Genomic DNA, 16,864 nt, shown 5'->3' on the forward strand with positions numbered 1-16,864 from the left:
TCCCCGCCTGTCCCCCCGTCTGTCCCCCCGTCTGTCCCCCCGTCTGTCCCCCGTCTGTCCCCCGTCTGTCCCCCCGTCTGTCCCCGTCTGTCCCCCCGTCTGTCCCCCCGCCTGTCCCCCCGTCTGTCCCCCCGTCTGTCCCCCCGCCTGTCCCCCCGCCTGTCCCCCCGTCTGTCCCCCCGTCTGTCCCCCGTCTGTCCCCCTGTCTGTCCCCCCGCCTGTCCCCCGCCTGTTTCCCCGCCTGTCCCCCCGTCTGTTCCCCCTGTCTGTTCCCCCTGTCTGTCCCCCCGCCTGTCCCCCCGCCTGTCCCCCCGCCTGTCCCCCCGCCTGTTCCCCTTGCCTGTCCCCCTGTCTGTCCCCCTGTCTGTCCCCCTGTCTGTCCCCCCGCCTGTCCCCCCGCCTGTCCCCCCGTCTGTTCCCCCTGTCTGTCCCCCTGTCTGTCCTCATGTCTCCTGTCTGTCCCTGCAGGCAGCACATGAGGAACTGTACTCTAACTGGGAACCAGCTGTTTGAAGACATTCTGTCCTACAACCTGCAGCTGATTGGTTGTTCTGAGAGCAGCTCGGATGAAGACATTGGTGCAGCTACAGGTCAGTCTGGGAGACTCTGTTAACGCTGATTAACTAACTCTGATTAGCTAACTTTGATTAGCTAAGTCTGGTTAACTAACTCTCATTAGCTAACTCTGATTAGCTAACTCTGGTTAATTAAGTCTGGTTAGCTAACTCTGATTAACTAACTCTGGTTAACTTATTTTCATTAGCTAACTTTGATTAGCTAACTTTGATTAGCTAGCTCTGGTTAACTAACTTGGATTAGCTAACTCTGATTAGCTAACTTTGATTAGCTAACTCTGGTTAACTAACTTTGATTAGCTAACTCTGATTAGCTAACTCTGGTTAGCTAACTCTGGTTAATTAACTCTGGTTAGCTAACTCTGATTAACTAACTCTGGTTAACTAATTTTCATTAGCTAACTGTGATTAACTAACTCTAATTAGCTAACTCTGATTAGCTAACTGATTAACTCTGATTAACTCTGGTTAGCTAACTGGTTAGCTAACTCTGGTTAGCTAACTCTGGTTAACTCTAACTAGCTGTTAACTGACTGAGTCTTCAGTCGGTGTTTTCAGCTGTTGGTTCTGTTTTCAGAGAAATACATGAAGAAGCTGTTTGGTTCCAACAAGGACCGGATGGGACTGGACCAGAAGGCCGTCCTGCTGGTCAGCAAGGTGAACGAGAGCCGACGGCACGGTGAGTCACCCCTAACCTGGGTCACCTGAGGGTCACCTGTGGGTTCAGGTGAAGCTGCAGCCGTCTGACTCGTGTCCTTGTTGTCCTGCAGTCCCACCGTTCACCACCTGTAAAGACATGAGGAGATGGAGGCCCAAACCAGCGATGCAGAACCGCCTGAGAACCGAGGACGGCAGCGAGGACGAGACGGGCCACCTGACACCTGGACGAGCAGGTGAGCAGACAGAGCTGGAAGTGTGATGACAGGCTAGACGTCTTAGGAGAGTTAAACCTTCCTCTCCTCCTGAGTTCACACTTTAAATAAAACACTTGTGGTTCAGATTTCCTCTCTAGCAGCTGATTAAGACCTACAGCTGTCTGGAATCCTCCAGGACTAGAACCAACACGTCTCACTGTTGTGAAAATAAACCAGCATAAAGTAGATCCTAACCTGACAGCTTCTGATTGTTTTCTCCAGATGACATCTGTAAGTCCAGTCTGTCTACGATGGACGTCTGCGTCACCTCCGAGGACCGCCGCTACTTCATTAGCGAGACAGACGACATTTCCAACCTGGAGACCAGCGTCCTGGAGAGTCCCCGAGACACTCAGCTTTGGATCAAACTGGCCTTCAAATACCTCAGCCAGAGCGAGACGTAGGTGGCCCCGCCCCCTGATGAAGCCCCGCTCACCAGGCCCCGCCCCGGTTCTGATTAACCCTCCTGTGTTTGTCCTGCAGCTCTGCAGCAGAGAGCCTGGAGGCTGCCCTCAACACGCTGTCTCGAGCTCTGGAGAGCAACTGTGATGACCCCGAGGTGTGGAGCCACTACCTGCTGCTGTTCTCCAGGAGGGGCAGCCGCGAGGAGGTGCAGGAGATGTGTGAGATGGCCGTGGAGCACGCCCCGGACCACCGGGTCTGGTGGAACGTACGTCTACAGGTCCTCCGCTCACCTGGTCCATGAACATGCCACACGCTTTATGAACATGCCACACGCTTTATGAACATGCAACACACTTTATGAACACGCTTTATGAACATGCAACACACTTTATCAACATGCTTTATGAACATGCAACACACTGTATCAACACGCTTTATGAACATGCCACACGCTTTATGAACATGCAACACACTTTATGAACACGCTTTATGAACATGCAACACACTTTATCAACATGCTTTATGAACATGCAACACACTGTATCAACACGCTTTATGAACATGCCACACGCTTTATGAACATGCAACACACTTTATGAACACGCTTTATGAACATGCAACACACTTTATAAACATGCTTTATGAACATGCAACACACTTTATGAACACGCTTTATGAACATGCAACACACTTTATCAACACACTTTATGAACATGCAACACACTTTATAAACATGCTTTATGAACATGCAACACACTTTATAAACATACTTTATGAACATGCAACACACTTTATAAACATGCTTTATGAACATGCAACACACTTTATGAACACGCTTTATGAACATGCAACACACTTTATCAACACACTTTATGAACATGCAACACACTTTATCAACACACTTTATGAACACGCTTTATGAACATGCAACACACTTTATCAACACACTTTATGAACATGCAACACACTTTATAAACATGCTTTATGAACATGCAACACACTTTATAAACATGCTTTATGAACATGCAACACACTTTATAAACATGCTTTATGAACATGCAACACACTTTATAAACATGCTTTATGAACATGCAACACACTTTATGAACACGCTTTATGAACATGCAACACACTTTATCAACACACTTTATGAACATGCAACACACTTTATAAACATGCTTTATGAACATGCAACACACTTTATAAACATGCTTTATGAACATGCAACACACTTTATAAACATGCTTTATGAACATGCAACACACTTTATCAACACGCTTTATGAACATGCAACACACTTTATCAACACGCTTTATGAACATGCAACACACTTTATAAACATGCTTTATGAACATGCAACACACTTTATCAATACGCTTTATGAACATGCAACACACTTTATGAACACGCTTTATGAACATGCAACACACTTTATCAACACACTTTATGAACATGCAACACACTTTATAAACATGCTTTATGAACATGCAACACACTTTATCAATACGCTTTATGAACATGCAACACACTTTATAAACATGCTTTATGAACATGCAACACACTTTATAAACATGCTTTATGAACATGCAACACACTTTATAAACATGCTTTATGAACATGCAACACACTTTATCAACACGCTTTATGAACATGCAACACACTTTATCAACACGCTTTATGAACATGCAACATGCTTTATGAACATGCAACACACTTTATCAAGACGCTTTATGAACATGCAACACACTTTATCAACACGCTTTATGAACATGCAACACACTTTATGAACATGCAACACACTTTATCAACACGCTTTATGAACATGCAACATGCTTTATGAACATGCAACACACTTTATCAACACGCTTTATGAACATGCAACATGCTTTATGAACATGCAACACACTTTATCAACACGCTTTATGAACATGCAACACACTTTATCAACACGCTTTATGAACATGCAACATGCTTTATGAACATGCAACACACTTTATCAACACGCTTTATGAACATGCAACACACTTTATCAACACGCTTTATGAACATGCAACACACTTTATCAACACGCTTTATGAACATGCAACACACTTTATGAACATGCAACACACTTTATGAACACGCTTTATGAACATGCAACATGCTTTATGAACATGCAACACACTTTATCAACACGCTTTATGAACATGCAACACACTTTATCAATACGCTTTATGAACATGCAACACGCTTTATGAACATGCAACACACTTTATAAACATGCTTTATGAACATGCAACACGCTTTATGAACATGCAACACGCTTTATCAACACGCTTTATGAACATGCAACATGCTTTATGAACATGCAACACACTTTATCAACACGCTTTATGAACATGCAACACACTTTATCAACACGCTTTATGAACATGCAACACACTTTATGAACATGCAACACACTTTATGAACACGCTTTATGAACATGCAACATGCTTTATGAACATGCAACACACTTTATGAACATGCAACACACTTTATCAACACGCTTTATGAACATGCAACATGCTTTATGAACATGCAACACACTTTATGAACATGCAACACACTTTATAAACATGCTTTATGAACATGCAACACACTTTATCAATACGCTTTATGAACATGCAACACACTTTATAAACATGCTTTATGAACATGCAACACACTTTATAAACATGCTTTATGAACATGCAACACACTTTATAAACATGCTTTATGAACATGCAACACACTTTATCAACACGCTTTATGAACATGCAACACACTTTATCAACACGCTTTATGAACATGCAACATGCTTTATGAACATGCAACACACTTTATCAAGACGCTTTATGAACATGCAACACACTTTATCAACACGCTTTATGAACATGCAACACACTTTATGAACATGCAACACACTTTATCAACACGCTTTATGAACATGCAACACACTTTATGAACATGCAACACACTTTATCAACACGCTTTATGAACATGCAACATGCTTTATGAACATGCAACACACTTTATCAACACGCTTTATGAACATGCAACACACTTTATCAACACGCTTTATGAACATGCAACATGCTTTATGAACATGCAACACACTTTATCAACACGCTTTATGAACATGCAACACACTTTATCAACACGCTTTATGAACATGCAACACACTTTATCAACACGCTTTATGAACATGCAACACACTTTATGAACATGCAACACACTTTATGAACACGCTTTATGAACATGCAACATGCTTTATGAACATGCAACACACTTTATCAACACGCTTTATGAACATGCAACACACTTTATCAATACGCTTTATGAACATGCAACACACTTTATGAACATGCAACACACTTTATGAACACGCTTTATGAACATGCAACATGCTTTATGAACATGCAACACACTTTATGAACATGCAACACGCTTTATGAACATGCAACACGCTTTATGAACATGCAACACGCTTTATCAACACGCTTTATGAACATGCAACATGCTTTATGAACATGCAACACACTTTATCAACACGCTTTATGAACATGCAACACACTTTATCAACACGCTTTATGAACATGCAACACACTTTATGAACATGCAACACACTTTATGAACACGCTTTATGAACATGCAACATGCTTTATGAACATGCAACACACTTTATGAACATGCAACACACTTTATCAACACGCTTTATGAACATGCAACATGCTTTATGAACATGCAACACACTTTATGAACATGCAACACACTTTATCAACACGCTTTATGAACATGCAACATGCTTTATGAACATGCAACACACTTTATCAACACGCTTTATGAACATGCAACATGCTTTATGAACATGCAACACACTTTATCAACACGCTTTATGAACATGCAACATGCTTTATGAACATGCAACACACTTTATGAACATGCAACACACTTTATCAACACGCTTTATGAACATGCAACATGCTTTATGAACATGCAACACACTTTATCAACACGCTTTATGAACATGCAACATGCTTTATGAACATGCAACACACTTTATCAACACGCTTTATGAACATGCAACATGCTTTATGAACATGCAACACACTTTATCAACACACTTTATGAACATGCAACACACTTTATCAACACGCTTTATGAACATGCAACATGCTTTATGAACATGCAACACACTTTATCAACACGCTTTATGAACATGCAACATGCTTTATGAACATGCAACACACTTTATCAACACACTTTATGAACATGCAACACACTTTATCAACACACTTTATGAACATGCAACACACTTTATCAACACACTTTATGAACATGCAACATGCTTTATGAACATGCAACACACTTTATCAATACGCTTTATGAACATGCAACATGCTTTATGAACATGCAACACACTTTATCAATACGCTTTATGAACATGCAACATGCTTTATGAACATGCAACACACTTTATCAATACGCTTTATGATCATGCAACATGCTTTATGAACACGCAACGTGCTTTATGAATACGCAACACACTTTATCAACACACTTTATGAACATGCAACACACTTTATCAACACACTTTATGAACATGCAACACACTTTATCAACACGCTTTATGAACATGCAACATGCTTTATGAACATGCAACACACTTTATCAATACGCTTTATGAACATGCAGCAAGCTTCATGAACACTCATCACGCTTTATGATCATGCAACATGCTTCATGAACACTCATCACACTTTATGAACACGCGTTCTGAACATGCAACATGCTTTATGAACACAACACGTTTTATGACCACGCAACACGCTTCATGAACTCTCATCACACTTTATGAACACGCAACACGCTTTCTGAACATGCAACATGCTTTCTGAACATGCAACACGTTTTCTGATCATGCAACACGCTTTATGAACACGCAACACGCTTTATGAACACGCAACACGCTTTATGAACACGCAACACGCTTTATGAACACGCAACACGCTTTATGAACACGCAACACGCTTTCTGAACACGCAACACGCTTTCTGAACATGCAACACGCTTTATGAACACTAATCACGCTTTATGAACACGCAACACACGTTCTGAACATGCAACATGCTTTATGAACACACAACATCCTTTATGACCACGCAACACGCTTTATGAACACGCAACACGCTTTCTGAACACGCAACACGCTTTCTGAACACGCAACACGCTTTCTGAACACGCAACACGCTTTCTGAACACGCAACACGCTTTCTGAACACGCAACACGCTTTATGAACACTAATCACGCTTTATGAACACGCAACACACGTTCTGAACATGCAACATGCTTTATGAACACACAACATGCTTTATGAACACACAACACGCTTTATGAACACGCAACACGCTTTATGAACACTAATCACGCTTTATGAACACGCAACACACGTTCTGAACATGCAACATGCTTTATGAACACACAACAAGCTTCATGAACACTCATCACGCTTTATGATCATGCAACATGCTTCATGAACACGCAACATGCTTCATGAACACGCAGCTTTTACCTGACATGTTAAATCTGCAGTGCTTGTTTCCATGAAGGCTACCTGCTCTCTCTCCTTCAGTACCTAACCCTGGAGAGCTCTTTCGAGGGGAAGGACTACGTCTGCGAGCGTCTGCTGCACTTCCTGCAGGTGGAGGCATCCTCAGGTGTGTCGGAGAAGCTGTCCTTCCAGCTGATGGAGGTTCTGCTGTACCGAGTCCAGCTCAGTGTGTTCAGCGGCCGCATGGAGAGCGCTGTGGCCCTGCTCCAGGTGAGTTACCTGCACTAGTTTCAGGTTATTTCCTTCCTCAGACCTGCAGCACAGACTGTAAACACAGAACATCAGTCAGAACCATAGAAACTGCAGTAATACACATGATGCTAACATATTAAATACTGTTAGTTTCATCTTGATAATCATTAATGTTCCAGTAACTACATATTTATTAATGTGAGTAAAGTTTAGATCTTTAAATCAGTGTTCTTTAGATTCTAAATCAGGACCCTCGGCTTCGTTCTGCTTTAACCCTCATGTTGTTTTTTTCCCCCACATGTTCAATGTGGTAAAAAATGCATATTTTCGCAGTGAAACGTCTGATGTCCACATTTTTGACATTTTTGCAGAATTTTTGAACATTTTGTTGGAAAGAAAGAAATGTTACACATTTTTCTTCAGAACATTTGCATAAAAATCAACCAAAATCCAGGAAAATCCTCTGGATTTTGTTTTTTATGTGAATGTTCTTAAGAAAATATTGGAAGTTTGACTGATATATATGGAATCACTTTAGATATTCTCAGGATTTTTTTGAAGATTTTTACAAGACTTTTCTTGCCAAATTTGGGGGATTTTTAAAAATAGAACTTTTAAGGGATTGAAGGAATTATTGGAATTTTCTTCCTGAAGGTTTTGTAAATGTTCAGAATTTTTTTTTTTTTTTTTGCTGAAGTTGTGGATTTTTTTTTCCAGGCAAGGAAACAATATTTTTTGGTGTATGTAAATGAGGACAACAGGTTCTAGAAGCTCAAACATTTCAGGACTTCTGCTCTCTGTGGAACCTGCAGAACCATGTTAGTTCCTTCAGGAGGAACCCTGATGACATACACTTCTGCTTTCAGAATGCCCTGAAGTCGGCTCAGGACCGCAGCGTGGCCGACCTGCTGCTGCCGGCCGACCGGGTTCTGCTCTGGCTCTCCTTCATCCACCTGACGGAGTTTGACCGGCTGCCGGCCGTTCTGTTCGACCCGGCCGAGTCCGGCCCGTCCCGGCTGGTCAGCAGAGAGGCCTTCATGCTGCCGTGGAGGACGGAGAGGGACGTCAGCACGCCGCCCGACATCCTGGTGGCCCTGTTCCAAGGTAGGAACCATAGGAGAATATAGGGGAATATAGGAGAATATAGGGGAATATAGGAGAATATAGGGGAATATAGGAGAATATAGGGGAATATAGGAGAATATAGGGGAATATAGAGAATATAGGAGAATATAGGGGAATATAGGGGAACATAGAGAATGTAGGGAACATGGGGGACATAGGGGAATATAGGGGAACATAAAGAACGTAGGGAATATAGGAGAATATAGGGAATATAGGGGAACATGGGGGACATAGGGGAATATAGGAGAACATAGGGAATATAGGAGAAGATAGGAAAACATAGGAGAACATAGAGAATGTAAGGAATATAGGGAACATAGGGGAATATAGGGGAACATAGAGAATGTAGGGAATATAGGGAACATAGGGGAATATAGGGGAACATAGAGAATGTAGGGAATATAGGGAACATAGGGGAATATAGGGGAACATAAAGAACGTAGGGAATATAGGAGAATATAGGGAATATAGGGGAACATGGGGGACATAGGGGAATATAGGGGAACATAGGGAATATAGGAGAAGATAGGAAAACATAGGAGAACATAGAGAATGTAGGGAATATAGGGGAACATAGGAGAACATAAGGAACATAGGGAACAGGACCGGATGGCTAGGAGCTGTCCACATCTGGAACCAAAGCAACAGAACATCTGTCTCTGTGTTTCAGACGCCATCTGTCAGTGCAGCCACGAGTCCGACCTGCTGGCCTGCCTTCCTCTGCACTCCAACCTCATCCTGCTCTACAAGCTGCTGCACAGGTGAGACCAGAGCAGACAGGTAGACTGTCTAAAATACCTGAATAACCGACTACAACTGGAAGGAACCGGTCCTGATGTTCCTGCTAACAGAAACATCGTCTGTAGAGCAGCACATGGAACCACCATCAGAAGGTGGACTCGCCTGTTCTCATCTCAGAGCAAACAGGTGATAGACGACAGTCAGCAGGTAGACACACACCTGTTCCTCAGTAAGTGGAGCAGACAGGTACTGCAGCTCATCTACAGCAGCTTCATCAGCCATAGATCATTTATTGATCAGCTATTGATCAGCTGATTGTCCTGAAGCAGCTGATGTTGTTTGTATTTATGATGTTGTTTATGTTGTTTGTTGTTGTTTGTTTATGATGTTGTTTATGTTGTTGTTTTTATGTTATTTACGTTATGTTGTTTGTGTTGTTTATGTTTGTTTTTGTTTTTGATGTTGTTTATGTTGTTGTTTATGTTATTTATTTATGTTGTTGTTTATGTTTATGTTGTTGTGCGTCCCTGCAGGTACGATGAAGGTGTGTCTCTGTGTGAGTCTCTGCTGGAGCTCCATCCAGACTCGTGCTCTCTGAGAGACGCCCTGGCCGACCTCCACCTGCACAGAGGAAACGGGGAGCAGGCGGTGGGGGCGTGGCTTCACGCTCTGGCAGAGTGTCCTCACAACGCAGAGGTGTTCTACCGCTGCTGCAGGTTCCTCATGGCTCAGGTGAGCTCACCTGTCTGACTCGTTTAATGAGCTGCTGCCTGACCGAGTCCAACCTTAACCCTCATACATATATATACATATATATATATACATATATGTATATATACTGTATACTTAGTATACTAATACATGACTCTCACCAGGACCAGTCCAGTGCCGTCGTCCCGTTGTTCAGAGGATTCATCCTGTCGCTCTGTGACGACCAGGACAGCCAGACCACACCTGCAGATGTCCTGCGGTAGGTGGAGCTCCACACAGGTGGTGGAGTGGTGGTGGTGGAGGAGTGGTGGTGGTGGAGGAGGAGTGGTGGTGGTGGTGGAGGAGTGGTGGTGGAGTGATGCAGCACTCTTTGTGTCTCCTCAGTCTGGTCCTGGGTTTTCCCTCCAATCAGCTGATCAGAGGTTCCATCATCAGGAAGTATCTTCAGGAGCAGCTGAGTCAGCAGAAGTCCTTCCTGCACCTGATCCACTGGTGGGTTTACCTGTTTACCTGTGTCTAAATGAGCAGTAGATCAGCTCAGTGGTCTAACTTCTTCCAGCTCGTCTCTCAGAAGGCTGATCTAGGAACAGTTCTCGCTGCTTTTATCACATGCTGTTGAACTACTGTAGCTTCCTGTGGGTCGGCCAATCAGAATGCAGCAGCTTGTGATGCTGGTTCTGATGTGTTGCAGTCGCTGGCAGTGGCTGCACGGTTCTACGGATCAGACGGTGGAGGCCTTCGAGAGAGCTCTGGGTTCCACGCTGCAGCTGGACGAGCTTCACACGCTGTGGATGGAGTGAGTTCTTCTGTTGTTGCGCTGCGTGTCCTGCTGCGTGTCCTGCTGCGTGTCCTGCTGCGTGTCCTGCTGCGTGTCCTGCTGCGTGTCCAGCTGCGTGTCCTGCTGCGTGTCCAGCTGCGTGTCCTGCTGCGTGTCCAGCTGCGTGTCCTGCTGCGTGTCCAGCTGCGTGTCCTGCTGCGTGTCCTGCTGCGTGTCCTGCTGCGTGTCCAGCTGCGTGTCCAGCTGCGTGTCCTGCTGCGTGTCCTGCTGCGTGTCCAGCTGCGTGTCCAGCTGCGTGTCCTGCTGCGTGTCCTGCTGCGTGTCCTGCTGCGTGTCCTGCTGCGTGTCCTGCTGCGTGTCCTGCTGCGTGTCCAGCTGCGTGTCCTGCTGCGTGTCCAGCTGCGTGTCCAGCTGCGTGTCCAGCTGCGTGTCCTGCTGCGTGTCCTGCTGCGTGTCCAGCTGCGTGTCCTGCTGCGTGTCCTGCTGCGTGTCCTGCTGCGTGTCCAGCTGCGTGTCCTGCTGCGTGTCCTGCTGCGTGTCCAGCTGCGTGTCCAGCTGCGTGTCCAGCTGCGTGTCCTGCTGCGTGTCCAGCTGCGTGTCCAGCTGCGTGTCCTGCTGCGTGTCCAGCTGCGTGTCCAGCTGCGTGTCCTGCTGCGTGTCCTGCTGCGTGTCCAGCTGCGTGTCCAGCTGCGTGTCCTGCTGCGTGTCCTGCTGCGTGTCCTGCTGCGTGTCCAGCTGCGTGTCCTGCTGCGTGTCCTGCTGCGTGTCCTGCTGCGTGTCCTGCTGCGTGTCCAGCTGCGTGTCCTGCTGCGTGTCCTGCTGCGTGTCCTGCTGCGTGTCCTGCTGCGTGTCCAGCTGCGTGTCCAGCTGCGTGTCCTGCTGCGTGTCCAGCTGCGTGTCCTGCTGCGTGTCCAGCTGCGTGTCCTGCTGCGTGTCCTGCTGCGTGTCCTGCTGCGTGTCCTGCTGCGTGTCCTGCTGCGTGTCCAGCTGCGTGTCCTGCTGCGTGTCCAGCTGCGTGTCCTGCTGCGTGTCCTGCTGCGTGTCCTGCTGCGTGTCCAGCTGCGTGTCCTGCTGCGTGTCCAGCTGCGTGTCCAGCTGCGTGTCCTGCTGCGTGTCCTGCTGCGTGTCCTGCTGCGTGTCCAGCTGCGTGTCCTGCTGCGTGTCCAGCTGCGTGTCCTGCTGCGTGTCCAGCTGCGTGTCCAGCTGCGTGTCCTGCTGCGTGTCCTGCTGCGTGTCCAGCTGCGTGTCCTGCTGCGTGTCCAGCTGCGTGTCCTGCTGCGTGTCCTGCTGCGTGTCCTGCTGCGTGTCCTGCCTCTCACTTCCTGCGTCTCTCTGCAGCTACCTGCTGTTCAGCTGCAGCCCTCAGGCCCGTGACCCGTCTCGGTCCCGCCGGTTCTCCGACCTGGTGCAGCGCTGCCTCAGCACCGTACCGACCCGCCTGCAGGTTCCCTTCAACCCGGCAGAGTTCTGGAGCTGCTACCGTTTCCACAACAAGGTGAGAACACACCAGCATGTTCTGTTCAGCTTCAGAGCCCGTGACCAAGCCCCGGTTCCTCTCGGAAAACCTGTTAGTGAGGTTACCGTGGAACAGCCCCTGCTGTTTGCCTTCAGGAAGCTCCTGACCAATCAGAGCTGATTGTGGTTCTTCCATGTCCAGGTGGTGACTCTGTACCTGAGCTGCCTGCCACCGTCCCAGCATGCACTGGTGCTGGAGAGGCTGCGATACTCCATGCCCAACAACACGGAGCTGGGACTGAGGTAGCTATCACTGCCGCTGGGGGGACTGGTGCCTTGATGTTGTTGTTCTTGTTGTTTATATTGTTGTTGTTGTTGTTGTTTATATTGTTTTTCTTGTTGTTTATGTTGTTCTTGTTTTATATTGTTCTTGTTTATATTGTTGTTCTTGTTGTTTATATTTTTCTTGTTGTTTATGTTGTTCTTGTTGTTTACATTGTTGTTCTTGTTGTTTATATTGTTGTTTTTGTTGTTTACATTGTTCTTGTTTACATTGTTGTTCTTGTTGTTTACATTGTTGTTCTTGTTGTTTATATTGTTGTTCTTGTTGTTTACATTGTTGTTCTTGTTGTTTATGTTGTTCTTGTTGTTTATATTGTTCTTGTTTTTATTGTTGTTGTTGTTTATATTGTTTTTCTTGTTGTTTATATTGTTCTTGTTTTTATTGTTGTTGTTGTTTATATTGTTTTTCTTGTTGTTTATATTGTTCTTGTTGTTTACATTGTTGTTCTTGTTGTTTATGTTGTTCTTGTTGTTTATATTGTTCTTGTTTTTATTGTTGTTGTTTATATTGTTTTTCTTGTTTATGTTGTTGTTCTTGTTGTTTACATTGTTGTTCTTGTTTTTATTGTTGTCCTTGTTGTTTATATTGTTGTTCTTGTTTTTATTGTTGTCCTTGTTGTTGTTTATATTGTTTTTCTTGTTGTTTATGTTGTTGTTCTTGTTTCTATTGCTGTTGTTGTTTATATTGTTTTATTGTTGTCCTTGTTGTTGTTTATATTGTTTTTCTTGTTGTTTATGTTGTTGTTCTTGTTTCTATTACTGTTCTTGTTGTTTACATTGTTATTCTTGTTGTTTACATTGTTGTTCTTGTTGTTTACATTGTTGCTTTTGTTGTTTATATTGTTCTTGTTGTTTATATTGCTGTTCTTGTTGTTTACATTGTTGTTCTTGTTGTTGTTCACGTCCAGGTTGCTGCACCAGGAGTTCCAGGACGGGAACATGGAGCAGCTGAGGTTTCAGGCCCGTATGCTGAGCAGCAGCGCCCCCCGCTGTCTGTCGGTGTGGAAGATGTAGGTTCTAAAACCCAAACATCTGCAGATTGTTCCAACAGTTCAGGTTTTAAACCCAGAATGATCCACAGCCAGTCTCTGTAGCAGAACATGCGTGTTACAAACAACACGGCTCTTCAGTTACCTTTAAGCACAGTTTACAGATGAAGGCTGCTGGTAGACAGAGATGATCAGTCAGTTCACTGATTAAAGGATATTAGCTAATGAGGCAGAAGAAGAAGGTCCTGCTCGTTAGAAGATGTGGATCAGCTGTAGTACCTGGAGATCAGCAGGTTCTCCACTGATCAACAGCATCAGCATGGTGAGGACCTTGAACCTGGAGTTGGTTCTGATGGCAGCACCTTGCATCTCAGCCACAACTAACCCACAACATCTGCTGTTTACCTGGGAGCTGTCTCCTTCAGAGATATGTCCAGTTATTCTGACTGCCACCTCTGGCTGATGGTCATGAACCTCCTCAGTGATCTTTATCATGGTGCCTGTTGCTGCTAAACTCCCACAATGCTCTCTGCTTTACCCTCCTCTGATCTCTACAGGATTTAACAGGAAGAGGCTCCCCCTGGTGGAACAACCAGGAACTGTCTGCAGTGTAGGACTAGATGTGGATCTTCCTTCTTGATTACATGAGACCCTCAGACTCTGTGAATGGTCCATTGGATGAAGACATCCTCTGGGTCATAAAGTGGACCTCCTCCTTCCTCAGTGTTTTACTGATAGACCCATGACACCTCCAGAGGATTCAGCAGTGAATCCCAGATAAACAACTAGATGCTGTCTACTCACCTGAAGGTCCAGGTGGATCCTTTCTCTGCATCCGCAGTCACTGACTTCCCTTTTCAGCAGCTCTGGAGAGGTCCTTGACCTCCTGCCGGTGTTTATTTCTACGTACTCCCATCTCCTGGAGAAGCCTAGATGTCGAGGTGGCTACGTATCCTCCTCAGCCTACTTCTACTGGTTGGACCTTCACCTTCCAGTCTCGCTGTTCTGCATCGACAGCAAGCTCCTTATGCCTCAGCTTCTTGCGCTGTTAGGTCTCCTTCTACTGAGCTCTCCCAGGACACTGTGAGCTCCATGATGTAGACATGTCCAAATGAAGCTGACCATAGCACCAGATCTGGTAGCAGGTTTGTGGATGCGATCTCAGGTGGGAAACAGAGCATTTGGTCCAGGTTTACCAGCATCCTCCAATCACAGCCAAGAGGCGCGCGAGGACCCTCACTCCACCAGACAAATGTTGTTTTTGCCATCGGGTCGACGTGGGTAGAAGGACGTTAACACTCCTCTGCTGCATCTCCCTAACTATTTCCAGACACTTCATCACCTGGTTCTTCCTCCAGGTGTAACAGCTTTGGGTGAGGCTGGTCCTGCAGCCCACTAAGATGTTTGAGTGTAGCTGCAGTCAGTGAGATGTAGGGTCTTCTCCATCTCATTGGTTGAGGTTCTTGGGTGATGGTAGGACGTCATAGACCTCCTTGATGGTGAAGCTCTAAATGTCTCTGTGTCCCACAGCTCTGGACCAGAGATCTCCTCTTCTCCGCTCCTTCCCAGGTAATCCACTGCCCTTACTTCACCTGTGTGATGGCTTTTGGTCACCTGTCTGCTTCCTCTTGCCGTCGTACTTCCTGATCCACCAGCTTGTGTCTTTAGGATGGAGTGGTTCTGTTCCAGGCTGGGATGCTGGTCTGAAGACCAAGACTACCTCCTCCCTGCTGGCCTACATGCCCCCATGTCTGAGTGCTCCTTTGCCTGCTCTGTTGCCCCTGATGGATCCACCTCCCCCCAGTTGCCAACTTTGGGGCAGGTTGAGCTCTGATTGGATCTCTGGAATTCTGCAGCATCATCTCCATTCTTACTCTGGAGCTCTTGTACTCCTCAGATAAGCTGGAGATCAGCAGATGTAGAACTCCTTTGCCATAGAGCCCAGTACTGCTGAGGCCCCTGGGAAGTCTGAGCCGTTTTCTTGAAGGTAGTGTCTACAGATACGGACCCGTACCCGCAGCCTGTGGCCTACGGATACGGCACTTTGCCTTACCATAAATATTAATGAGACGTACATGAATATTAATGAGCCGGCTGATGAACGCGCTTTGTGATTGGCTGGTAATCCGACGTACATAAATATTAATGAGCCGGTTTGGTAATCCGACTGATGAAGGCGCTTCCGTGATTCGAGGTGAATCTGCGTGCCGAGCCTGTCATGTCAGTCATCTGCTGTTCTCTTTTCTATCATGCATAATGTCTTATAAATATCATTATCTGACTTTTTCACGGACAGCGATTTGGGGGTTGAAATCGGCACTACTATTAAAAATAGCAAAGCTTTTTATTCACGTGACCCTGTTCTAATAAAGCACAAACAGCAAACAAAACAAATGGCAGAACTAACAGCCAGCAAACTACAAGTATTTTTTTACCTTCAAAAGTAGCGACAGACTATTACATATTAACAACCTAAACAAAACCCTGACGTATTTTCTACGTCTGTCAACACAGACACTGCACGTCAGTCACTTTAATGTTAGCGGACTCTGTTGAATGGCTAAGTTACATCACCACAAACAAATCTCACAATATCACAGTAAATCGAGTTTGTGGGTTTTTTTTAATTCATGCCGAATTAAAGAGCTGCTCCTCACCATTCACGAGTGTTTGTTTCATATTCGACATCCTTAACTTTATCTTGTAAATTAGCGTCCGAAATTAAATGGGAACATTTGTAATGGAGTTCGTCAGCCGCTTCCACCACTGAACGCGGTAAACTAATTAATAGGAACTGGACTTCAAACAATTTAGACACGGCGTCTAAAAGCATAAAAACTGCAATGTCTAAAGTGTGAGAGGAGACGGTGTATTTTTGGTTAAATTATACAATGTTCGCCGTCAAAGTCATTCATATAAACTGCCTGTAATGTGCAGCAAATAGTAGTTAACCGGCGCCAGCTCTTCACTGACCTTAACGGTCCGTACCTCTAGTACAGATGCTACGGGTACGGGTCCGTACCTG

General features: G+C 45.1%; 1 protein-coding gene across 3 annotated transcripts in view; it reads left to right on the forward strand.

Moving 5' to 3' along the window:
* The window catches only part of LOC110970103 (zinc finger C3H1 domain-containing protein), a 51,488-nt gene that overhangs the window by 21,032 nt on the left and 13,592 nt on the right, over positions 1-16,864 (forward strand). For 2 of the 3 annotated variants that reach the window (XM_051952538.1, XM_051952537.1), the window contains exons 19-33: positions 469-590; positions 1,153-1,254; positions 1,346-1,468; positions 1,712-1,889; positions 1,973-2,159; positions 7,528-7,716; positions 8,565-8,802; positions 9,494-9,584; positions 10,098-10,296; positions 10,440-10,534; positions 10,660-10,767; positions 10,967-11,071; positions 12,392-12,548; positions 12,711-12,811; positions 13,759-13,860. In XM_051952538.1, coding sequence (XP_051808498.1) covers positions 469-590; positions 1,153-1,254; positions 1,346-1,468; positions 1,712-1,889; positions 1,973-2,159; positions 7,528-7,716; positions 8,565-8,802; positions 9,494-9,584; positions 10,098-10,296; positions 10,440-10,534; positions 10,660-10,767; positions 10,967-11,071; positions 12,392-12,548; positions 12,711-12,811; positions 13,759-13,860 — 2,097 coding nt within the window. The remainder of the gene's footprint in view (positions 1-468; positions 591-1,152; positions 1,255-1,345; positions 1,469-1,711; positions 1,890-1,972; positions 2,160-7,527; positions 7,717-8,564; positions 8,803-9,493; positions 9,585-10,097; positions 10,297-10,439; positions 10,535-10,659; positions 10,768-10,966; positions 11,072-12,391; positions 12,549-12,710; positions 12,812-13,758; positions 13,861-16,864) is intronic. The other variant, XM_051952539.1, reaches the window with a different exon arrangement.

Source organism: Acanthochromis polyacanthus, chromosome 8, assembly GCF_021347895.1.
Source record: "Acanthochromis polyacanthus isolate Apoly-LR-REF ecotype Palm Island chromosome 8, KAUST_Apoly_ChrSc, whole genome shotgun sequence".
NCBI lineage: Eukaryota > Metazoa > Chordata > Actinopteri > Pomacentridae > Acanthochromis > Acanthochromis polyacanthus.